The sequence below is a fragment of the Pleurodeles waltl genome, chromosome 12, assembly GCF_031143425.1.
Source record: "Pleurodeles waltl isolate 20211129_DDA chromosome 12, aPleWal1.hap1.20221129, whole genome shotgun sequence".
Classification (NCBI taxonomy): domain Eukaryota; kingdom Metazoa; phylum Chordata; class Amphibia; order Caudata; family Salamandridae; genus Pleurodeles; species Pleurodeles waltl.
Window position 1 is genome coordinate 264,496,319 of NC_090451.1, and position 26,626 is coordinate 264,522,944.

Consider the following 26,626-nt stretch of genomic DNA (forward strand, 5'->3'; position numbering starts at 1 on the left):
AGGGAAAAGAGAAAGAATCTTCTGCAATAAACAGGCAAAGTAATATTTGGCTGCAAGCGTAAAAACTTACAATGCAAAGGCATGATCACACTTGAATGAGCTTAAGACAAAGAAACAAAGAGCAGGTAAAGAGCATAAATTGTATGGCAGAAATCAGATGTCCATATAGAGAGAAGATAATATGCAACTGATCACAGAGTTCCCCATTAATATTAAGTTGTTTCCCGATTTCAGCAACTGTATTGATTATTTTCTCCATATATACAAGGGGAATTGGGCGGCGGCAAGGGAACAAGAGGAAATATAAGAAAGACCACTTTTTGTTTAGTGTACGGCATGTTATGCTCAAAGAAAATGTCTTATACGAGGAATAATGAAATGACTTTTAAACAGAATGCAGAAGAACCTCTTTTGTTAATTGTGAAAATTAACAGGGTTGTTACTTATGCAATGTGCAGTTTACTTGAAATGAATTTCTTTGGTGCAATTCAGAAAAACATAGCTGTATAAAAGGAAAAAAACACAAACCTTCTGTCCAAATTTTATTTTCATCTCTTATATAGATAATATTAAGTATGTAGATTTAATATTTAAAAAGGTCAAGAAGTCGCAAGTTGATTGCAATTTTAGGATTTTTTTAGATGTTAGGCAGCGCGAACCTTATTGGCATTTTCTCTTAGTAGTTGTAAAAGTAGATCCGTGGCCCAGTAGTGAAACATTTCAATTTTCTTTTGCAATAACCAGACTGTTGAGATGTTTTGGTAGTAATCTGACTAACTGTTTAATGTTGTGATGTGCTATTACAGCACGCAACACAAAAGGAGAGGAGTAGGTACGCCACCATGCACCCTCCAAGAGAACCACAGCAGACACAAAAGAGTGCAACAGAAAACAAAATAAAGTCCAATTAGACCCCTAACAAATCATTTATCAAAGCCAGCCCCTCTTGGCAATGATAAAGGGGTATCCTTAATCACAGATCACCTATTAGATTGAATGAGGAAGCCTCAACCACTATTTGTGTTATGCTTCATCATGGGCGACCTCATCCCACCCTGGTAAGTTGGTACTACCAAGGCAGACAACTCCATTGAGAGGAAGTGCATGATAAAAGAAAGCTAGACATGAAGGGATCCAGATACTCTAAGGTAAATCCAGGGCAATACCTTTAATAATGATACCTTAGATAAAGCTAAAAACAAACAGGGGGGGTAGGTATAATGACCCACCCATCTGTACTAAGCCAACATGCTTCTGCCCACTTACATGCCAAAATCGGTCTGGGGCATTCATCAGGGCTAAGGGAGATTCTTATGCTATACAGAGCTGTCAGAAAGAAAACCATACTTTAGCAACCCAAGTAATCATGGTTACCCACCACTTGGGAACTAGAGCATCATTGTCTGGACGGAGGTGGTATCCTTTGTAGTCATACATTCATCAAGAGGTATAATGGCAGAAAACCTATTTTGCCTCAGAAAACTCAGCCGCTCGTCTTCCTCATCCAATCTAATTGGTACTTTTTGATTAAGGATACCCCGTTTATGATTGCCAGAATTATGTATTTGATACATAGTTTGTTAGAAGCCTAATTGGGCTTCATATTGCTTGCCATTGCACTCTTTTCTGTCTGTTGTGGATACGATGTGCTATTACAGAACTTGTATGGACTACTTAGTGCTGAACTTAATGTATGGAGGCTTTGTATGACTATGTGATTTTAAAATACTCTTTCGATATGACGAATTCTTGGAAATAATTATATTCAACATTATACTTATTGAAAATGGTTGATACCAATGAACCTCTTCTACCGTGGTGTAGAATACATTTGAATACTTTTGTTACGTTTGCAAAGCCTGAAGGGGGACACGAACACAGTACTGTGTTAATTCTGCTTAATATAAGCACTTCTGCAAGTATATCATAAGAAAAAATGAAAATGATTTCACAAGTATATTCTGTCTTGCATTCAAATGACCATTACTTGGGTTATTAATTGGATGCACGATGCTTGTACCAACTTAGGCCCACCTCCTCAACCCTTATTTGAGGGCCCTCAATCCAGCCTTTCGTGGAGTTAAAGGTTCCACAAAACCTTCGTAAAAGGTAGACCAGCTCCAACTACATTCATGGGCAGCAAGAGTGGTTTACCTTCTACAGCCTATATATGCGCTCAACACAAGTATTTAAACAACCAAGGCTGGGGTCCGAAGGTGTGGGTAATTAAAGCTTGTTTGCAGTAGCCTGCACTTCACTGGATTATTTAAACCTCCTGCAGCCTAAATCCAGCAGAGGCAGGTTATCAGAGGCCATCTTTCTTTGCAACGCCACCTGGAAAATAAAATGTACTATCAATTAAAGGAAGGTCAGGAAATATACGCCTTCATTAACTTTTTATTTCTTCAACATTTTCATTTTCTTGTGGCTCCCGACCACAAGATCTGCTGCGAAAGTGTAAGGCCCACAGTAAATTATATATTCTGATCTGCCTCTCAAACTATAATAATCCTTAAAAACAACTTTGAGGGTTATTGACTTGTTGATTTTAATGTACTGGAATGGGTTATATCTGCGTATCTGACCATACCTGCAATTGTGAATTCAAATAGCCTGTGGTCGCCTACAAACAAATTGTTATAGGATACAAGCTTGCATTGCACACAAAGCCAAATTAAATAACAGTCTCTTCATGCTCAAACTGAAACTTGTTAAAGAGCTAGGACACAGACCATGTAAAACCACTAACATTTTGTGAAGTTAAAATAAGCACGTAATCACTGTACTAAATAATGGCTGGGCATGAAGTATTAAGGACTCATTACAAGTATCACCAAACTTAAGTTTGAGGAATTAAAAAGTAAACATCATTTACTCCACTGAGCTGCAAGCGAGACAGCAAACCTATCTTGATACTCTCTGGCCAGTCATCCAACCACCAAGTTTTATGGAAATGCCCTTCTGTAGGATTGTAAGGTATTGGCAGGCCACTATAAGATTATCTTTCATTTCATCTGCTCCGAGCACTGGCGGCAGCAGAGCTGCAAATGGACACTACATAATTTACAGAATCTTATGTACAACACATAAGAAAGAAAATAACCAACTTCAATCAGATACTGTTGGATTAGAAGAAAGAAAACAAGTCTTGTACTGATTCCACTGCACTTATTGAGATTGGTACGGTGCCACAATGCATACATCCAGGCAATTCAATGAAGGCATTAATCTTAAGGCGTTCAGATACTATGCACCACAGAATATCATGCATCAAAAACACCTGGCTCCGTGCTTCTTGTTAAATGAAGTCTTCTTGTCAATTCCTGCTTCAGAGGTGCAAAGGTTTGACATGTCACTGTTTTGTTATCAGTAACTTGACATTTTAGTAGCATGTCTCAACTTACATCTCACCATCTCTGATAAAAACCTAAACTGCTTTAAAATGCCTTATCAGACTCCCAAGCAGAACATTGGTTATAAAAAAAACAAAAACAATGTAAGGCACATAAAGCAGAATGACAGAATACAATCTTTGTTCCAAGCGGAGCAGGAAAGTGTACCTCTCTTCAGTGCTTCTAGGCAGAGCTTAGACTCTGTTTCTACAAAACAATGCGTAAAAGGGAGATGGATTCTCAAGACTGAATGAAAATTGTTTACACTTTTTGGGAGAAGAAAAGTTATGCAAGTAAGTGTTTTTAAAAATGATTTCATGTTGTATACTGCTTACCAGGTAGAGTTCCACTTAAGAGCCATTACCGCCCACACTAAATATTTACAGTTTCTGGAGAAAGACTAAATAAATCTTCCTACTAGTAGCTTTAAAATCACTTTGCATTGGGGAATACAGACATCTGTGAAATCAACAATGAAAGGTCTGCGGCCCTGGTTTAAGCCCTTACAGATCACAAAGTCAGCACTGCTGTGGTTCAGTACTCGAACTTTCCTGCAAAGCATCTGGTTTTGAATCTACAAATTGTGGGAATTCTAGTTTTTCACAAATAGTCTCTCTTGTGGGTAAAAACTGGGCAATCTCATTGGGCTCCGTGAACAATGGAGGTGGCACATTACTCAAGCTGCTTATTTTGCTTTCTTTGGATGTAAATTCCCTTAGCATGAAGTTCTTTTCATTATCATAGTACAAACGTGTGTCATTCATCCTGATGAGCACACCATCAACACGGAGAAAGAATCTCAAAAGCAAGAAAAGGCTGGAGGGCATCACACGAATCTTCACACTGAGGCTAGAAACTCCATGATCGTGGAGCTCATCTTCAAACAGAAGAACTTCTTCAAAAAATATAATCTGCTCTCTAGCTTTTAATCTTTCGGTATCAATGCGCTCTGTTGTAGGGATAACATTGAACGTTACTGTATCCCCCAGTAATGTTCCTTTATAGTCTGTGGTGTACGTCCAGTCGTAGGGTTTCACAATTTCTTTGGAGTGCTCAGATTCAGACCTACTTTCCTGCCATTCTTCGGCACAAGCCACTTTTAACATACCTTGATTCTTGTTGACACATTTAAGCGCATCTATTGCATTGAACTCAATTCCAAAACCGCATTCGTGCTTAAGTCTAAGGACGTTGTCCCCAAACATCATCTCAGGAAGGCAGGGCATATGCATTTCATCAGCCAGCTTTTCAACATCAGCCGATTTCATTATGTGTGTCTTCGCTGCAGTCACTTTCCACGGTCCAAAGATGAAATCCTGCTTGCTGCTCTTAAAACCATGGATCATCATGTCTTTAACTGAAATCAAAGCGCTGAAAAATGAAAACATAAAAGTGAGCAGACCCTCTCTTGTATATTGCTCCATATAGATTTTTTTCAATGCAGTACTGTAAAGAATACTCGCAAAAATATTTTGTTTCAAGCAGAAATAGATTTCTTTACTCCATTTGAAGAAAATAAATGTTTTATACAAATTACATAACATCGTAATGCGATTCTTTACTCATTTATACAAATGTAAACCCTTGCATCAATTTTAAACGTTTCCTTAAACTATGAATATTTCACCTAAGCTCAGAAACACAACTGGCAAGCCTATAGGTCTTGCCTTAATGTGCTTACGCCCGTTAACTGCATCTGCGCATGTCAGCTGCTTTAGTACATATTCATCTGGCCAATCTTTTTTTTTTTTTTTTTATTCAAGTGACACAGTTTTAGTGAACATAAAAGAGACACTGCAGCCGAGGTCAAAGGACTAATATCTTAAAACCACGACGCACATCACCTTTGAAGATAACACACTCCACCGAAGTAGTCCTCTGCTAAATCTGGTTCTAAGCACTTTATTAGTGAAAATTCCCAAGCCCCAGTTAAAGAAATTGTTCACATCACTTTTATTCACCTCAGCGTTACTAGTTTTCATCAGCCTCAATATGTTAGCACCACCTCACTGCAACAACCTTTTACCACACCAAGAACCACCGCTTCCGTTCTCAGATTTCCATCTTCATTTACTACTTAACATGGTGGGATTACTACAAGTACCGAGGGTAGTACAGTAAGACTTTCCTTTCAGTGTTAAAGTACAAGAGCGCTCAGTTTTACTGCCCTACTTAAGAACCATTATATCTTGAAGGCACACTCAAATATAATACCTATGTATTTTGGGGATTTCCTCCCATTTCGACTGGAGATCCTGTTCCCGTTCTCTGCCGTTGGCACAAACTACTGTTGCTACCCACAGGCCTTTTCCCCATGAAAATACATCGCCTATAAATATGATCCCCCTGTTAAAATATACAACTAACATGTTCATAAAGAGCAAATAATATATAAAAATAAGCACTTCGTTTTTTAGTGCTGTTTGCATCACCTCAATCTTGCCTGTCCCATTCTTTGGCGTATCTTTAAGAATTCTTAAACTTCGTTCATTCAGTGAACAAAAATGCTTATTCCATTAAAAAATAAATAAATAACTGAGTTGCTAACAGTCAAGAACAAAAACTGATAAATGAATTCTTGACCACGAAGTCTGAGCACACGAAGTTGGCAGTATTCAAACTACATTAGCAAACTGGACCAACAACAAACACAACCATTTGTAGGTCAGCCTCTTCTTATGTGCTGCAAATGGCAAGCTGCTTTCTCCATTCCACGCGAAGTTGATACATATTTTTCAGGAGTGGGCGCAGAACATTAGCTAAACTTTTTGAATTTATCAACACTTTATGTGTAGCAAACCTACTTATTCGGGATTTGAGACAGCCCTCTTCATCTACTGGTCTGTTGTGTCACTGACGATTTTCTTCCACATACTTCATTTTGCTCTTTCACAAGGAGAACATTCAAAAACAAAACACCTCCCTTCAGGACCAGGTATTACTATTGATATGTGTACTTTTCAAGACAGAAACATTTTGCAAAAAGCATAAATAAAAACAAGCAATGACAAAGCCAAAAAAAGAAGAAAAAAAGTCTAGTATGCAAAATCTGACATTCTGGCTTTGCCGATTCTCATTCCTGAAATAAGACTGCTGTATTGCCCTTAAAGAATAAACATTGTCAAAGCCAATAGGTCTTCTTATATGACCTAGTTGCTTTGCCAATGTTGCTTTAGCCATGCTGTACATCACGTGCACATTTTGAAGATAAGCATTTACGTTCACCATCCAAAAGAAAATTTGTATACATAGAAAACAAAAGTAGCAATAAAGCATAGCTTTAAAATGTAGAGTGAAAACACTTATTTATAAAAAAAATGGTATGGGTAGAAGAGAAGCAACAAGAGGGAGAGAACGCGTGAAAGAGCAACATGGAGTGCAGAGGGAGAAGCACAAGGGCAAGAGACAGCAACACGAGAACAGGTGAGGAGAGAAGCACATTGGTGGAGGGGGATATGCAGCCTTTGGTCAGCATCTTTTTGGCAGACAGCTATTTCGATACCTGTAATAGCTTAAAAAAAACACGATGGAAAATCAAAATGAATTAAAGTAGACAGGACACAATTGCTGCAAATCACTTTTTAATTTTCTCCTTTTTTTTGGACAAGAATGTCTCACATTACCATACCCAGAGAGTCTGAATGCCTGTGTAGCTGGTATCCTGGCTTATTTGAGCCCTAGTGTCATCTTACCCTACGTGGGTGCGGAGAAATCTAGGCCTGTCCCAGACTACGCAAGGTCCATTATTAGTCATATGACCTGGTGGGGTGCACCAAGTTTACCCTCATAGAGGACAGAGGACTTCGGTTCCTATCCTTGGTATAGTGCATGAATTAGTGGCGACAGTATACCAAGGTTTTAGTGTGACCAGGCCATTTTATCTGAGTCAGAGTGCAGCCTACAGGTCCCTCTTGTGTAAAGTATTACTGTTAAGTGACTACCCAGAATCTTCCACTGGCATCCTGTGTGTGTGTGTCAAGTGCATTAGCTAATGCGCAGAGGTAGGCTTGTGAGTAAATCTTAGTTCTGAATTCAGTGCTGTCCATTTTGAATGCCTCTCAAATAGTTTGGAAACAGATGGAGGATGAGGGCGGTTCCCCCAGACAGTGGAAGTGTATTGCCAGCATTTCTGTGCCTGGAGAGTGGAGATCCAGAGACTGAAGTCAGCAGGATGGAGACAAGGCTACCTTAAGAAATTCCATTAAGACTTGTGTTGGAAAGGGAATCCCGATTAGTTCATTCTGAGCACAGACCATTGCTTGTAGGGGTAAAGGGTGGAACTCTAGTTTTTGTTGTGTTAGGTGAGGAAAGTTCTAAGTCAACTCTTTGTTCATCCCAGATTACTGTTTCAGAAAACCTGATGACAGCTAGGTGCAAAAAAACGCACATTTCATTGTTCAAGTGTTGTGGGTGCTTCAATTTACAGATGATCCCATTGCTACCTGCTATAAGAAGCCTCACTCTGCACAAAGGCTGTCTGGAGAGCACCGTAAGAAAGACAAAGGAAAAGGGAACCATCCCATACTAGTTCTGACATTTGGGACAGTGGATCCACATCATCTGTCTAGAAATTGTGTATAAAAGTAGGAACCAAACCACCCCACTTTGTTCCAATACCAAGGACTTCATGACCAGGGAAGGGAGTGCTTCACAGAGTACTCAAAGGACTGTTTGACCAACACTGGTGTCTGCCTGGTGCATAGAAGCCTGCCTGCTGAGAGAGGAAAGAAGTCTGCCTTTCCCTGCAGAAGGACCACGGTCCAAGAGGAGAATCTCAGCATGTTCCCAGGACTGAGGGACACTCAGAAAGCAGCCTGCAGGAGAGCAAACCCAGGAGTGACCTGTGCTGCAGAGTGTCCTCCTCGTCTCTCAGAAGGTCTCTCTTGGTGGAAACAGCTACAAGCTTTTGTGACTAAGAAGGCCTTAGCGTGGCTGCAACTTCTGTAGTGACTCTGACGGTGCATTTGACTACATCAAACCATTCAACAATGCAACAGTTGTGTTGACTGCTATGACCAAACTGGGGCATTAACTGCTGTGTAGGCTGATGTCAGTCGGGCCTGTACCTACTTCAGCACCATCTGAGTAGACCAGTCAAGATTAGCTCCTTTTCCTTGGTCGGATTTGCAGCATCAGCTAGGCCTGCACCTCCACACAAGCGCCGGGGCCACCACCTCCCAAGGAGCTTAGCCCGGGTGGTGGTGGGTACCTAGGCACACTTATGCACAGTCTCCTCATTACCCCCTAAGACAGCTTTCAATCACCAAGCTTCTCTATCTGCAGGATGACAGCAAGGCCAATGGATGATCACAAGAAACTAACTTATCCACTACATCACTGAGGTAAAAACTGTTGAAACACATGAACGGTGTGTGCACTTAACTTATAGAGGACTGAAAAAAACAAAACAAAAAAAACACAAAAAAACATGAGGTAGATTCATGCTTTGCCGTAATTGCTAAGGGTGTGTTGAGACAATTTCATCAAAAGTCACTTAGGGAGGAGTGGTGGAATTTGCATGAGGGGAATTAGTGGGTGAAGCCACAAACACTGCTCTGTATTCTGTATTACATTTTTTAGTATTTACTACTTTTGTAAAATGAAAAAAACTTTATTTTGTAAAAAGACAAGCTCCGGGTAGGACAGTTATTGTGTATATTTGACTGTTGAGTTCAGAGTTCCTGCACCCTGCCACCTACCTCCCTGAGAAGCCTGTGACTGCTGATCCTCCTCACCCCGAGTCAAATGTGAAATGGGTTCTACTTGCCACAGTTCGCACAGCGATAGCAGGACAGACCCCAGGACACTAGAAGCAAACTAGCTCAACCACCACAGCTGGGGCACAATAGTTGCTGTGCCTCCCTCCCAATTGCCCCACCTCTTCACTTCCAAAAAAAGGTCTGACATGCTTCACATAATAAAAAATTAAAAAATTACAAAAAAAAAAAAAAAATGAAGGAAGCAGCTTTCCGAGGCTTATAATTTAAAAGAGCAAAAAAGCACTGCACAAGTAATGGCTCCCAAGAAAAGAGCAGAGATAGTCAATGTAGGCTATGAAATGCTTCTCCTTTAACATGGACTTAGCACGACAACATAAAAACATAGCTGACCTTAAACCATCCATAAAATACTCGGAGACAACTGCTCCAATCTCCTCCCCTGCCCCAGCTCCTGATGCCTCTAGAAGGTATGCCTACACAAAAATAGCTGCTACTTCTAACGCACTGCAGAGGACGGGTACTGTGAAATTTCTTGCTGAAAAATATTAAAGATCAGGAAACTGCAACAATCTTTTTTCCTTTTACTGCTTAGAGGTTTCTCTATCTGGACGCATCACTAGACTTTATGATTACGAAGCATGATTGACCAACCAAAACTGGACAAGATGCAATCACCGCTACCACAGTTTGTTGAAGACAGACTGCTGTTCATCAGTTCTTGCGGCATGTTCTGTGGACAGTGCTCCGATAAAGAGGATATTCTCATTTGCTCAGCACAGTACTTTCTAGTCCATCTCTGGTGGAGAGAGGGAGGCAGACTGTCTTCTTTATCATATTTTTGCTGCCAGCCTTACCCAATGTTTTACTCACAGGCTAGACTGTTCTGTATCACTGTAAATGTATACAAAGTGTACTTCACTGGGCACGCTATACCCCTCAGTTTTACTCGATTAATATTCCACTCTGGATTTCCATAGGTTCTCAGTCTCGCTCTCCTCTGTAAAGCAAGTCTTGCCACAAGTTGGCTATAGTCATGCGCAGAACACAAAGCGTTTTACACTAACCAGACTCTGTATATCTGTTAGTCTCCTATCCTTCCACTCGTATCGTTGGGACTTCCTGTGACGGTACTCATGGGTTATGACACATTCTTACCCTGGGTTTCAAAAGAAAAATTATTTTTATGTTTAACTCGTAAAATTGAAAAACCACTTGTAAACAGAAGTAACAGACTGGGTTGAGGTGAAGCTGCTCAAACACTTAGGAAGTACATGCCATAGAATGCCAGGACATCTGAGCTTCACGGGTACAGTCAGACTGATCCTCAACCTAACCAAAAGAAGCCACACCTATAACCTAAGAAACCTCCACTGGCTTCCCGTCAAGAAAAGATGTCAATCCAAGCTCCTGACATACACATACAAAGCCCTCCACAACTAAGGACCAGCATACCTCAGCCACTGCGTATATTTTCACCAGCCTCATAGAAGCCTTCGCTCGACCGCCATCATCCATGGTACAAACACTGCGATCTGTCGCAGTCACAGCAGAGGATGCGCCTCCTACTACATTGCCACCAAGTCCTGGAAAGCCCTTCCCCTCCGAACATCTCCTCAACTGACGAACTTCAGGAAGAAGCTCAAACCCAGGACCAAGTGCCTGGACACCCCAAGGGTGATAAGCCACACTCTAAAAATATAGATTAATTGTTTCTTGAGTTAACTAAAACGCTGAAGTTCAGTAGATATACACACAAAAAAAGTCTTGAAAGTTTCAAGGGGACTCATCAAGCGGGGGCGGACAAAAAGGGGGGTCCCAAAGCACGTTTTCCCCTTGCATTTTCACCATAGGGTCTTTAGACACTACTGCAGCCCGAGCAGCAGAACAGAATTACACAAAATTTGGCAGAAAACTAGATCTTGGTACGCAGAGCGTGCTTTTTGTGATCTGATGTAAATATGTACAGTAGTTTAAGAGATACAGAAGTAAAAAGAAATAGATATATAGAGATGTGGATCCTCCACGGATCCAACGGTTCCTGTGCTGTTATGTGATTGGCTGCCAACACTTCAACCATGAAGTGTTAGCAGTGATTTAGAGACTCTGCTTTAACCTATCCCCTAAAGAAACAAAGAAAAAGAAAAAGGGGGCAGGGTAGGAATACCCTGACCCCCCTAGCTTTAGTGCTGCAGTTCCCCTATACCTACGGCACAGCAAAAAGTTTTTTTTTTTTAAATTAATGTTCGGCAAAATCTGTGGAAGATCCATGAATCCAGGGGAAAAAAAAGTGCCATTTTAATTTAGCCTCAGGGGGCATGAATGATAAAGGAATTCCCTATGCCCCGGGACCACCACCTCCCCGGGCACATACATATACACATATATAACCACTTAGGCACATGCGCCCCCCCCCCCTTTCTCGGGTCCTGGGGACAACCAACTCCCCGGATCTTTTTGTATATATTATTATTATTATTATTATTTTTTAATTACAAAAATTATAAAAAATAAAAATAAAAATAAAAAGGAGGTGGCAGGAGACACAGACCCCTTCCTGGGGCTTTCATATGCCCCGGTGACCACCACCTCCCTGGGGCTGGCCCGTGCAAAAGAAAGAAGGGACGTGCAGCCCCGTTTCTGGAGTCAATGATGGCCCTGGGGACCGCAACCCTCCAGAGCCAGCTCCAGAGGTGCCACTCTTGGGAGATAGCTGTTTGCTTTGGCAGGAGCTGTTACAGCTCCCACCAAGCAAAAGCAAACACTAAATTCCCTCCCAGCAAGTAGGAGCGTGAAAACTTCTCCCTTGAGGTTCTCCTTGTGGTCCCCATCATCCTTATGTCTTATGAATGGCAAAGGCAAAGCAAGTGAATTTTCCCTTAAGTTCCACCTTGGTAAGTTATCTGATGAAGACGCTCGAGAAACAATCACATTGGTAAAGTAACAGAAACACAAGCTCACTGGAGACATCCCATCACCTTTTACTGATCTGTAGTGTAGGAGATGCACTATACATTTACCCAACAAGGCAGCACTTATTAGCCAGAAGAAAGTACTACAGTTGGGTAGACATTTTGCTAAAAACAGTGCAATTTTCTTGGATAAATAAGCAGGATGGGATCATTCTGGCACGATGCTCATCTCACAAAAAAATAAACCTCCACAGGAAACACGTACAGATATAAACAAAGCAGGTGTCCAAGTTGGAGCTCCACTTTTCTAAAGTACTAATCATCCAAACTTCTTGTGCATGGTCAAAGCAAAGCAAATGTGTTTTCTCTGCATTTCTACCTTAAAATGTTATCTGTACTCCTTGAAGTAGGAGGTAGGTAGGTAGATAACAAGTTTATTAGGATCTCTATCCATAAAACATTCTAAAAGAATAAAAATATTTGTACAATATAAAACTGATGTAAAAACCACCAGACCCACCATGAACCACCCCGCTCTACTGTAACCCATCTTTTAAACTCTGATCTCAGCTATAAAACGAGCAATTCCTACTGCCACATCTAGATAACGCATTTCAGACAGCAGCTCTATTGCACCTTGTTGTAGGTGTGACGAGTGGGTTCTTTCTTGTCAACTGCTGCGAGTTCAAGCTCCACTTTTGTAAAGTACAAATCATCTTCCCATCTTGTGCATGGTCAAGGCAAATCAAGAATGTTTTCCCTGCAGTTCCACCGTGAAAAGTTATCTGAAATCACTGATGAGGTGTTTGCATTGTTCTCTTTAGAGTGCAATATCCTATGTAGTAATATATGAGCACGTAAAATGGCCTAGAATCCCTGCTTCATATACATTAGTGGTATACAAAGTCTTCCGGCCCTTTTCCCAGGGTGATGAAAAGCTAACTAAAAGCCCCTCCTCCCCTCCCCCTCCCCCCAAAGCTCGTTTCCAGCTGACTTGAGACACTCTTGATGCACAAGAATATGATCACATCGCCACCAAAGGAGCACTTCATGAGAACACTTCAAAGGGTGCTCTCTGATTCAGTGAGAGGTCACATGCAAGAGGCCTTGACACGTCTCAGGAAGGAGATGGGGCTGCTAAGGGAATCATAACGAGCAGGAATGAGGCCTTGGCTAATCTTCTGATACACATCATTGTGGCTGACATTCAGGTGTGAACTTCACACTTTCCCAATGCCTGCTTTTTGGGGCTTTGGAGTCGCTCCTGTTGTAATCAGGCCACTGCATGTGTGCAGGACGAAGTTGGTGACCCTCATATGGTAGAGGGGGGGGCTCCCATGAAGTGAGTAATGTGCACTGCTGCGCTGGTGCACGAAAAGCCGGCGACCCTGTACGCACAGAGTTGATGCCACCAGAAGACTGCTATGCTTTGAGGGTCGTAGCCCTTTTGCGGAGGTGAGCTGCTATATGGCAGGCGGGGCTGCTGCCAAGGGCTTCGCTATCCAATCTGGCCAGATCACTTAAACAACTAAGCCAGGGCGACCCAGATGCCAGAAGTGGCCCTAGGACTAGCAAGAGGTTTGACCTGGTTGGAGTAGTCGCCGGAGAAGTGAAGTCGTTGTGAAGACCACTGCATATTTGCACCAAGATTAATGATTTGCACCAGGATCTTCGCCCCTAACGATGGAACAGACCTGAGACTTACCCTGCAAAGAATCCCTGGTCTCTGCAGTGGCGCAACCATGTGTGAGGAACTCTCCGACCGCTGGGTGAAGCCTGCTTGGGCTACATGCAGTGAACTCACCTGAAACAGCTGCTGCCACTACAGTGCCTGCAGAAAAGTGTGCTTAGTAGCTCAGGTCACTGCGATCCTGCAGGTTAGACTGATTTTGAGTCAGTAGGCCTGAAAGGAATTTGCTTGCTGGATAGCGCTGAAAGACTAATGACTAATATAGAAACAAAGTGGACTCTCGAGACTCAGACTACTAGTGGTGCATGCCCTGAATGTTGTCTACAGTAAATAGTAAACAACTACTGTAGCTCAGATCGAGTGTGGCACAGGGAACTGCCTGCAACACACTAGAACCCTGATCTTAGGGGGGACTGTGGAGTTGTGTGTAAATGTTTTCTTTATCTTTGTGTTACTGCCAGTAAAACAAAAATACGTCTTTCTTCATGAAAGTGATACTTTGACTGTACAATAATTTATTGTTACTGCTACTATTTTTAGCTCAAGGCTTTTTCTTTAAAGGAGCCTGGGCTCACAGTAGTAGTGTGGTCCAAGCAGTTCAAGTGCTGAAGGTGTACTTGGCCCAGATGCTCAGAATCCATAGGACGGGCCACGGGACATCAGAGTAAAAAGGCTCACCACTCATGGTTGGGCCCAATAAACCCTGCTTGCCCAGATGCCCTCTGAAAGGGGTTCTGACAATTTAAATAAAATATAAATACTTTCTTAGCTTCTTGGCCCAATTTCCGCTGAGTAAGCTATGAGTAATCGTCTGAGTGATCCCAAAAGTCAAGTGCTAAAAACGAATACTTAGCTATTTCAATTGGCGTGAAGTAGTGCTGCTGCCGCAGAACATCAGTGTTAAATGACAACAGGTCTATCAGCTACTGTCCAATAACATTAGACAACCACAAGTTTAAAAAAGCATATTAGGTTTATTTTTTCCATTAACAAAGATTTCTTTCCTGAACTTAAAAAGAAAATGTTCTCTTTTGATTGTGACAGGGTTACCTCTGCAAGCCATTTCTTAAGAGTTTGGGGCAGGGGGATTCTTGTTTGATGCTAAATGCGAAACAGTGCTTCAAACTAATTTTTTTTCTACGTCTGGTTTGGTTTTCATAGCACTGTATGAAGCACTGTAACAACAAGCAGAGGCAGCAATTTGGTGTGCTATACAAGTGTCTGCAAAAGTAAGAAAAGCGATTTAGGGAAACAAATTCAGAGCTGTGTACTAAAGTGCTTGCAAAAGTAAGAGTCTAAGAAATACTTAGTAAAACAATTCCAGAACACTGTACAAAGTGTTAAAATAACAGGAGTTAAACGAAAAAAGAAAAAAAAAACACAGATCTGAAACAATTACAACTGGCAAACAGGGAGCAATACTTGTAATAGTGCACTGTATGCCAACGAATAAGTGCAGAAATTGAAAGATATTAAAGCAAGACTTGTGAATTGCCCTACAATTGCTAGGTAAGAGTAGGTTATTTAAATAAGTACAAGCATAGAGAGTACCTGCTGTCCACGGTATGAAAAAGCCAATCCAGAAGATGTCAGCAATACATACCCGAGCGCACCGGAAAGGTAAGCAAGAGAGGTTTCTGACAGTAAGTCATTATGGTAGGGTTATATTTGCATATGTACTTCATTTAAATGAGCATCGCTCAAGAAAAAAATAATGAAAGGTAAAATGTGTTCAGGAGAACAAACTAGCAAAGGCTACTACATAAAAGAGAACAACTGGAATAATTCAGTCATGTGAAGATACTGCATAATTCACTTTTTCTCTAGAATTTACTTGAAAACTGGCAAAGTAGAGGCATTTAGATATGCACCAGAACAGCATTCCAAAATGTGGGAGCACTGCCTGAGAAAGACCTGCATATCATATGGTGCACTGCTTTAAATATGCAGTACAAAAAAGTCCAAACATGGACTTTTAATAGAGATAACTAGGAGTACCGAAGAATAAGGCTTTCCAGAAGAGGCAAGCGGTTCTCACAATTAATGTATGTAATTTAATAGACACTTCACTGATGCAAGGGGTAGGGTAATATATTAACTTTTTACACTGATCAGAAGCCTTGCAGCAGAATCTAGGACTACTCTAAGCGAAGTCAGCATATTTTGCCAATAAGCCCAGTTCATGAGGCCACCAAACTGGTGACCAAAAGGAGATGATATTGCCCAAAAAGTGGACCTCTGTTTTCCTAGAATTAAGCTTCAAACAATTGATTTTCATCCAATTATCAATCTGTCTCATACAGTTATTGAATAGGACTCCTGTTTCCTTAGGATTGCTAGACACCGAGACCACTGTTGCTGCGTTTCATCGGCGTAAGAGACAACAGAAAAGTCAAAAGATATGGTGAGCTTTGCAGGTGGGGTGATGTACATATTGAAAAGCATGGGGCTCAAAAAGGAGCCTTGCGGCACCCCACAAGGCAAACTGAAGAATTTGGACTTGAATTCACCCCATCTCTACATGTACATGTTCAGGCCTTTAAAAATCATAAAAATGTTACTAGACCTGTAGGTCGAGTAGACTGAATAATCTACTCGACCTAACTGTAATGTACTTGACCCGGAAACGGGTCTCAAATTGTGTGATCCTAGGCAAATATTGTATTTTACAGTTGCCTTTTTCTTCGTTCTCACATATGAGTGCAGCTTCAAATATGTGAGTTCAGCGTTTCTGCTGTAAAAAAAAAATCCTCTTTTGTTTGGTTAAATACACTAAACGTTTGCTCCATGTATAATAAATCTCGCCCACATATAGGATACACATGATCCATGCAGGACTTGCCTCTTAGTTTACTAATAGCTTTGCCATCAGGGCAGGAGTGTTTCTTAGTTTATGTTTAAACACTCACTTTTAATAAATATATTACTAAAGCATGATGTGGTAATGCACTTTCATTTACAGGCAGCACATTTCCAACAAATGTCCAAAAATCTCTCCACTAACTTGCAGCTTTACTGATAAAACTATATAGTGTATTAACAATAATCTGTGAAAATTTGGGTTTCAGAAAACATTTATCATTTGCACATCACCAAGTAAAGTGTTCTGACTTTTTTTCCATTCTATTAAAATATTTTTTTTCATCACACAGAAGTAGAAAAATGGTCATTCACAGCTACTGAAATATATTTTAAAATGTTTGTAAAGTTGACTTAGTTATGTTAAGGTTGTGTGTTTGGAAATACCACATACCAAAAGCCTTTCATTTCACATAGGTCAGACTGTTCACCTTACAAAATCCTGGAACTCTGCAGCCACAAGGAAAAGTATTTGCACTGCAAGAAGACAAACTGGATTTTGACCTATGTCTCTGAGCACAGAGCAAATGTGACAAGAATAGATTTAAAGACATCTTAATTGCTAATTCAGTTTCTGACTGAACAGAGCACCTGTCCTTTGTCCACTCACCAGAAGGGTCGAGTGGAATCTAAAAATAGCTCGACCTCATAAATAAAAAACTGCCCATAGCGAGTGGTCAAGTAGATTTTTCTTTGAGCCCTGATGTTTATCCCTTTCCGAAAGAAAGGATTTCAGCATTTGGAGAGTAGAACCTTTTATGCAGAGCTCTAAAAGCTGGCCAATTAAGATGTCATGATTGATCGTGTCTAACGCCACAGAGAGGACAAGTAGGATCAGCGCAGCCCTGCCGTTTCCATCCGATATGGAACTTAGATCTTACCATTCAACGATCAGCGCTAACTGTGTTACATGCCCCTCTAAAACCGCATTGTATCGGGTTCAGAAGCTTATTTGCATCAATGAATGATGCCAGTTCAGAGTTAAAAGTTTTTGTTCCAGAATTTTTGACAGAAATGGAAGGCGTGAAATGTGCCTATAACCTCTCTGCTTTTGAGGATCAAGATTAGGTTTCTTTAAAAGCAGAAGAATTTAAGCTATTTTCTATTCAATAAGAAAGTAACTAGTATTAATTATCTTGTTAGGTGGACACTTACAATTTCCGGGTCAAGGTGTACGATTTAGTTGGGCAAGGCTTCAGGGGAGAGCTAGACTTCGAGGACCTGAGTAGACTAAGGATCTGTTCTGTCGTAAGTGGGGAGAAGGTATTTAAAATCTCCGAACTGAGAGGTGTTTCTTTTACCAGCTGCTGTTCTGGCACACTCTGCTTACTGATAACAAGGGAGTTAAAAACATCCTTTACTTTTGTCTGAAAAAAAAAAAATAATCACAAAAATCTTTACGACCATTGTTATTACTAGTATTGGGTATGTTGGCTAGATGTTTTACTGTCTTTAATAATTCTCTGGCAGAACTCTTAGATTGCAGAATCTTACTGGAAAAATACTGTGTTTTTTCCTCAAGCATTAACCTTTTATAATCTGAGATCAACTGCATATAGACCCGTCTAGTCCACAGACCACAACAGCTGTTTATGAGCTCTAAGTCTTTCTGTAAACCATTGTTCCGGTGTGTTTTTTTTTTCTCTGACTGGTGTAATTGTTTTAGGGCACAGGCACCTCTATTGCTGCCACAATCCATGATGAGTAATTATGTATCACTAACTTAAGATCTATCCTGCCGGTAGGTTTAGTGTTGGACACTAGAGCTTGAAATTCTACTGCATTAATATTGCACCAGGCCCGACCCCTCCTGACCCTGGCAGTAAAGCCTCCTGTGGATTGCAAGGAAGGAGTAGTGAACGTGAATTTGACTGCTTTATGGTATGACCAAACCAGTGGTAGGGCGTCAGTGACTTGGAGAAAAGGGTTGCTAGTGAAAATGCCATCTAATGTATGGCCTGCACTATGAGTTGGAAGGTTTACCATTTGACATAATCCTAGGCTTGCAACAGAGTCAATAAATAAAAAGGCACTATCTTTATCCTCCGTCTTTTTTAGATGGAAATTAAAATCCCCCAGCACAGTAAAGTCTGAAGTATTGATACTGGATTCAAGTAGTGGGCATGTTTTGCACAAAAAAAGGATCCGATACCTGGAGGGTGATATAGCAATAACCCTTAAAATTTGTAATTTTTGGTGAGTTCAATTTGGAACAAAAGGGTTTTACAGTCTAAGCTGCTTGAAACCGAGCAACAGGATACCAAAAGATGGTCGCAAAAACCAATAGTCAGCCCACCACCCCATCTGCCGACCATATCTAATCTAGAGATAGTGCATTCTGGACCGATTTGGGACTGGAAGCCAAGTCTGCTCAGGTTTCTGTAACAAATAAGATATCAGGCTTGTGGGCGCCTAGAAATTCAGCTAACTCAACTTTATGTTTAATTACAGACCTTGCATTAAACAAGGCACAAGATAAATCTTTATGTGGAACAGCTAATGAGGCTAGGTCGGGGCCGCAAACCGTCTGCCTTGACCGGTATTGTTAGTAAGAGCGAAGTTGCATGAAGGACATCTTACTAGATCTGACTCCAGGTGAGGTTCAAAAGTGACACAGTAGATATTCTCTCCGACCTTGTTTATACCCATGAGTTCATCCCTCAAGTACCCTTGTGAGCAAAGTGCTGCTGAAGAAAAAAGGCCAGTGTTTCTGGAGGTTGGCATGCTCCAGGTGTGGATGGCAGCAGACCAGCTTGCCTTAGGCATGTCCGCGCTGCTGTCATGATTTTAAAAGGGACAGAAGCTCTTACAGACTCCGCCCGACACCGCTGTAATTGGTTCCCCCTGACCAATTAGAAAGCAACATGTCGTGTCCTCAGTCAGCACAATACCCCCGTCAAGCGTACTAAAGAACGACTTAATAATGCATGGTAATCATTAAAAACAAAGTTATGAGTTACTAAAAACGGGTCTAGGCAATTTAAAAAGCAAAACACGTTAGCGCAAATGCAACAAATAAGCTTTCTCTTACTAGCACGTCCGCGCTGCCGTCATTAATTTAAAGGAGTTGGAGCTCATACAGACTATGCCAGACACTGCTGTAATTGGTTCCTCCCAACCAATTAGAAGGCAACACAGCACATCCTCAGCCAGTACTAGACAGCTCATTTGTTGTCTGTTGCAAGACCTGAGACATACTGCTGTCGTAGAAGTAGTTTATTGCTTAAAGTTTACATGAAACTGTATACAATAATTAATTTGCATACAACACATCGCAAAATATTAGTTAAAAAACACATTAAAATAAATGCAAAGTTAAGTATTTTCCTCCCAGCACTTGACAGCCTGCCCAAAACAATTACAAGATTACCCACCAAGACATATTGTTAGCTTATGGCAGCCTTCAAGCCCACCCATTATTTACCATAAATTGACTTCATTGTCACTCTAATTTGCTTGTTATTCATTAGCGTGTTTGGGATTTCCTTTGTTTTCTTGTGTTTGTCTCTCCTCTGGAGCATGGATTGTTACTGGAGCATTACTGTGTCCATGTTCCACTCACACAGCTCTCTTTTTCTGGCGCTACTTTTTTATTTGTGTTTAAGCACTCAACAAGAGTTTGTTTCTAGTTCTCTCCCCTCGCCATGCTGCTCTTTGACCTGTAAGATGCTCCCCACACATCCAAAATGCTCTCGCCCTTATAATCATTATATGCTCCCCCCAACCCATGTGCTTCTCCTCCTTCTAGCTCCATGTTGCTCTCACCAATTTTTCTCCCCGCCACTAAATTTCTCTCACCATCACCAGTTGCTTCCTCCCAACCACAGCTTCTGCCTTGCTTCCAGCCCTCCCCGGTTGCTACAGCCCCCATGTGCCTCTCCCCACCCACTTAAAAAAAACGTACTGACTCGATTTGCAGAAAATTAGCCATTTAGTGATGCACTCGCCTACAAAGTGATACAATAGGCTTTTTTCCTTTTTAGCCATGCTAAATAAGAAAATAAACTAACAGTAGTGGTAAAACCAACAGGTGCCAAAGGCCATACCTACTGGCTTGGCCAAAGCTTGTTTAAAGAGTGGTTTGATGGGTGCAGTCTAATGACACTGTGGTAGGACACAATTTGGACGAGGGAGATTTATAAAGCAAGGCAATCTGAGCAGTCTGTGCTAGCTTCTTGGGTACAAGCAGCAGGAGATGACAGTTTTATAATGAAATGGGTACTTGGTGCTTCGAGACTTGACAGCCTTACGTTGCGCCTTCTGATTTTTCACAAAAACTTATTACATGAATTAAACGTCCGATATATTGCGCAGCCAGTTTTAACTCTCCATTTGCTACCTGCTATTTTCAGTAGTTGAAGAATACCTTTTGCATGGATCTAGCAAGTCTCGTGGCAGATAATGGAACACAGGTCAGCCAGAGAACAAGGTCATGCGATCGTGTTTCACACACAAATCATAGACCAAAGATAACGTTACATGGTGTGGCATCGTGAGCAAAAGATGGATGTTGTATTGCAAAGTTGCAATACTTCTTTAAGAAATGTGAGCGTGTTATATGTTCCACATGGAATGTAGTATCACGACAGCCTTGGTTGCTCCATATCAGTTGGTCTGTGACTGGCATATGGAAGGACCACGTCTGTTCGTGGAGAAAGAACATCAATTATATTTTAAAAAAATGGTGTCCAACTGCGACGTCATCACTACAATGGACCTACAATATTGTAGCACAGGCGTTTTAACCTCAACTAAGGTTCGATGCGTGAGGCGATTTGTTTTGGCTGAAACCTCAAGGACGACGAACACTTCAATCTTTTCAGAAAAGTGTTTGACAGGCTTTCAAATAAAACCTTTTTTCTCAAGGAAACACCACTGTGTGACAAATATAGGTTTGCGATTCTCTCTCACCGATCGGTTTCTAGCTCGCCATTTCCTGCCTTTTCATCCAGCGCTCTATAGTGAGTGCAAGAAAAAATGAGGAAACTCGAAATAAATGTGAAAAGAATGCTAAATTTGCAGTAATGAAATGCTGAATCCATGCAGGACGAAATGTTTACAACTACAGAGTGCAACTATTCCAAGTCACACAGACCGACCCCAGAGGGGAACAAAACGAAAACAATACACTTAACTAGAAATTCAATTTCACATAATTAGAGGAGAATGGCCATCTTTGGTGATCACTAACCGCTACTTGCACAGGCTGTTAGTAAATCCGGACCTACGTCAGCTTTCAGTATACGTTTTTCAGCGCAGAACACATTAGCTAGTAAATGCAATACTTCCAGTTCGCATAACAGCCCATCCCTGTGCTAAATATATTTTGTGAGTCGTTTGGGGATGCGAGGGTCCGTAATGTATAAGGTGATAGGATTGGAGCTGCATCAGCACCTCAGCCAACCCTAGTGCGCTGTACTGAATTCCGAAGCGTTAATTGACTGGAGGGTCTGCACGTGCCATTGCAGCAGTGCAGTGTATGGAGGCTTATTTTAGCCGTCCTACGTGGGAGGATGGGGGCAAACACAGGTTCTAACACGTGAAATATGCAGTTTGGCCACGTGGCATTAAAAATTCTGAACCGTCACAGCAGTAGAGATCTCGCTTGCCACCCGCAAGTCTGGATAACTTCGGGGAGGAAGGTGGTGCCAGGCCCTGACAGCGGGAGCAGTGTGTCATTTCGAAGAAGGGTTGCCTTCGGGCAATGAGAAAGAGGAATGGCTTATTGGTTTCTGATTACGGAGATCCCACTGGAAAGGTCAGCTCATTACTGACAGTCAGCCAGCATGCAACCCTTTGGTCGTCCCAATCTCACAAGAGCAGAGGAGACAGTGCATTTCTTGGGTGGGGGACAAGGACATCTTTTAGGAGAGTTGAGCCATGGTATGGCTTGGCTATGATAGGAAAGCAAACATTGGTGTTAAGTAATTCTCACCGAAACATTAAAGTAACAATTCTATGCCAGGAGTGAAAGGAGAATTATGCATAACTTTAATCACTTTATTAATACAGTAGACTTAAATAACAAACAAAAGAAAAGGACGACACGTCCCATGAGACCCATGGTATCAGATTCCAATCATAATTCTATCACAACACAGTCAAATATATAAATAGGCATGACGTCTATTCCTGTTCCTCTTTCTTCACTGCTCATCAGTTAAGTTCATTGCTTCATTACCTACTCCCCTTTTTGTGCAAATTGTTACTTTGGGACAGTTTTTCTATAGATTACAGTGTTATTGCTTAATTCTGTTTTCCTCACGGGTCCTGTGCGGGCACTTGTGCCAGCCACTCAGTGACCTGTCAGGTGTGTTGGCATTCTCTTTAGTGGCTTTGTTTTAGTGATTCTGCAGTTTTGCTACCTGCGCTTCAGGGACGCCCCGTCAGGAAATTCTTTTAATTCCTTTCAGGTGACTAGCTTCCCGAACCAACCCTCACTCTTGTCACTGTGTTAGGGTGGATTTCATATGTTACAGCATCCCCTTGTGGTCTTATATTATCCTCTGTTTTTCTCATTAAAATTCTACCCAGATATATTTTTGGGTGATGTTATAAAGTTTATTCTCTTTAAAGACTAAATACAAACATTGTATATATTTGTATTATTTATTGATATATTAATTCTGTGCTCCCGCCCTCATAATTATGGGCCACAATAATGGCAATGAAATTACATCCTTTCAGGATGCAGAGCAAGAATGGCCTCCCCAACATCTTCCCCGAGAGGGTTCTATGGCCATTTCTAAAGCACTGGTGCCTCTTCACGACCGAGTGATAAACTCGCTAACAGTATTCCAAGGATTTTTAGTGAACCCCTTCAAGTTAAACCAGGCCCTAGTGGTATTAAACATGGGGGAAAGAAGCTACTAAGCGTGATACAGGGCACCTAGAAGGTTTTGATAAACTTACATAGACCCTCCATAAGAGTGTGCGCACGCTTAAACATCTTCCCTACTGGGAGGAAGACCAACTCAGAGAAATTGTCGACTTGGATGCCACAAAAAAAAAAAAAAAACACACCCTTTTTATGGAGTCCCCCATGGAGGAGAGGGTGCATGGGATTCTGAAGTGTCCTCTGATGAAGATCAAGACATCAGTAGACCTTGGTGTCCTAACTCTCTTTCCCTTGATTCTCCGGATGAGGAAATTGGCCAATCTGACCTCTTTACCCTAGATATGTATCATCCCAGATCAGCTGAATGGGTTCCAGAACATTATGTGGCCAACAAAATTTGTCAACCCTTAGAGAAAGAAGTCAGGGCAACACTCAGGGCTGAATGCCCCAGACCTTCCATACCGGGCAAAGTTGCAGCTACACCTGACATCAATGCTAAATTATCTACTTTCTTTAGTAAATACATAAAAGACCCCAAAAAGGGAATTGACAGGTCCTGAAGAAGTTGTCAGGATAAACCTTTCGATGAAGTTGGCCCTCTAACTCAAATCATTCAGTTAGGTGAACACGCTAAACAATCTGGAACCCTGGTATCCAATGATATTATTGCCGGTTGGGCACAAAGAGCCATGTGCATCTTGGGAAATGGAAACTGTGCTATGGCAGAAGAACGCAGGAGACCACTTCTCATTAAAATAGGCCCCAAACGTAGGAAACGGGCAACATCAGAAGCGGGAGCTATTGCCCAGATCCTTTGGAGGTCCTTTTGTGAAGGAACTCCAAATGTTTGTGGCAACCTTTTCTGCTGTAGACAAGGGCCAAACCTATTAAAAAAAAAAAAAAAAAAAAAAATGGTTTTCCCAGCTAAGGGTTTTGCCGTGGCCGGATAAAGAAGGAGTCTCTCCTCTAGCCGCTTTTACCAACAGGGCCCCTCCAGAGGGTATCCCAAAAGAAACAACAGCTGGAATGATGGTCGTCAGGGAGCCTTTTATCCATTCAGAGGTTCTGGCAGAGGGAAAACCAACTGTATCAGAGGAGGTGCTAATGCACCAGAAGGAAATTCTGGTGAGCATTATCCCTTCTTCCCCTCAAAATCTAAGGGGAAGACTGAGATATGCTCACAACTGGGAAACAATACCAAAGAATCCATGGATCCTTCAATCAGTAAGGGGCTTTCACATCGTGTTCCATGGGATTCCAATCCAACAGACACGCCCCAGACCTTTGGTATTCTCTGCACAGGAGACGAAACTTATAGATTTAGAAGTGGAAGAACTTTCACAGAAAACAGTCATTTGCAGGTCAGTATTTCACCCAAACAGGTTTTTGAGCAATTTATTTCTGGTAGAAAAAAAAAGACAAAGGCTTCTCCCCCGTCAAACTTGAGGGAATTCAACAAGTGGGTAATTTATCGTCACTTCAAGATGGGAGGTAATCATCTGCTGAGAGACATCCTTATCCCGAAAGAATGGATGGTCAGGTTGGATCTCAATGATGCACACCTTTCAGCTCTCATTTTCCTTATTTTTTCTCATCACAGGAAATTTCTTCAGTTTGCATAAGTGGGGAGGCGGGGGGGGGGGGAAATATACAAGTTCAGGGGACTCCCTTTGGTCAATCCTCAGCCCCTTGGTGTTTCACCAAACTCCTACAACCAGTAGTGGAATTCCTTCGTACCAGGGGAATAAGGATGAACATATATCTGGATGAAATCCTTCTGATGGATCAATCTCTTATCTCAGCTCTAATACAATCTGAACATGACTATTGTGCTCCTCCAGAACCTCGGGTTTGTCATAAAAAATAAAAATAAAAAAAAACATTTAAAAAAAAAATCGAAGTCGGAATTAATCTCAACAAAACAGATTATCTTTCTGGGATTTCTCATAAACTCAGTCACAGCATCACTCAGCCTTCATTATCAAAACTGTCCAAGATTCAGAAGGCACTCAAGAAGGTCCTCAGATGAGACAAGAACTCAATTAGTCAATTAGTCAATCAGACAAGATAGTGGGGCCTCTATCCTCTTCAATTCAGGCCCTCTTCCCAGGTCCGCTTCATTATCATGCATTGCGGAGACTAAAAGCTTCTCATCTCCGGAAAGGCTTGACTTACTCTGAAATAATTGCCTTATCTCCCAAAGCCAAAACAGAACTCCAGTGGTGGATAGACTACATGGAGGCTTGAAATGGAACAGCAATATTCAGCACTTCTCCAGACATCATAATAGAATCAGATCCCAGTCATCTGGGATGGGGGCCTAGATGCGGGGACACATCCATGGGAGGCAGATGGTCGGACGAAGAATCAAGTCTACACATCAACTGCCTGGACCTCCTAGTGGGTTCCTTTGCGATCAAATCCCTCACCAAGGACAAAGTATGTTGCTCCATCTTCTTCAGGCTGGACAACATCTCAGCAGTCCAGTATACCCATTATGTAGGGGGCACTCGCTCAAAAGCAGATCTCTGTAACAGCATAATACCTTCCAGGAATCAAGAGCATTGTAGTAGACTAACTCCAGGAATTTTACTGACAACACCGACTGGAAGCTGGATCAAGCCATTTTTCTGTCTCTACTGGACAGATTAGGTCCTTGCAACCTAGCCCTCTTTGCTTCTCGACTGAACAACCAACTGACAAGATATGTCAGCTGGAGACCAGACCTGAAAGCGATTGCAGTAGATGCTTTTCTCCAAGACTGGTCGAAGGATTTTCCCTATGCATTCCCTTCTTTTATCATGATTCCCAGGGTAGCAACTCAAGTCAGACGACAACTAGCATCTTTGGTGCTAGTGATGCAGATATGGAGGTCTTAAGCATGGTTCCCATCATTGATGGAATTATCTTGGGATCACCCGATAAAACTACCACCATTCTCTTTAATTATTGTGGACCATCAAGGCTCTCTTCACCCGCTGGTCCTTCAAGGCCATCTTTCCCTCATGGCTTGGAGGATTTCCGGGGATTTTGGAAATACGACAATCAACAGGAGCTACCAACTTCATCCAACAAGCTTGGGCTACAGTTACCGCCAAGAGATATAGATCAGCTTTGATCGATGGAATTGTTGGTGTATGGAGAAACATCTCGATCCCTTGGAGGCAGAAGTTACATACATCCTGAATTTCGTAGCTGATCTTGCTCAATCAGGTCTA

The 26,626-nt window shown here is 41.6% G+C and overlaps 1 protein-coding gene across 1 annotated transcript in view; it reads right to left on the minus strand.

The window, feature by feature from the left end:
* Positions 1-2,377: 2,377 nt before the first annotated feature.
* Positions 2,378-26,626, minus strand: part of TIPRL (TOR signaling pathway regulator) — a 70,427-nt gene continuing 46,178 nt past the window's right edge. Inside the window, exon 2 of the mRNA XM_069218531.1 lies at positions 2,378-4,763. Within this exon, the coding sequence (XP_069074632.1) occupies positions 3,911-4,741 (831 nt within the window). The 5' untranslated portion in view covers positions 4,742-4,763 and the 3' untranslated portion in view covers positions 2,378-3,910. The remainder of the gene's footprint in view (positions 4,764-26,626) is intronic.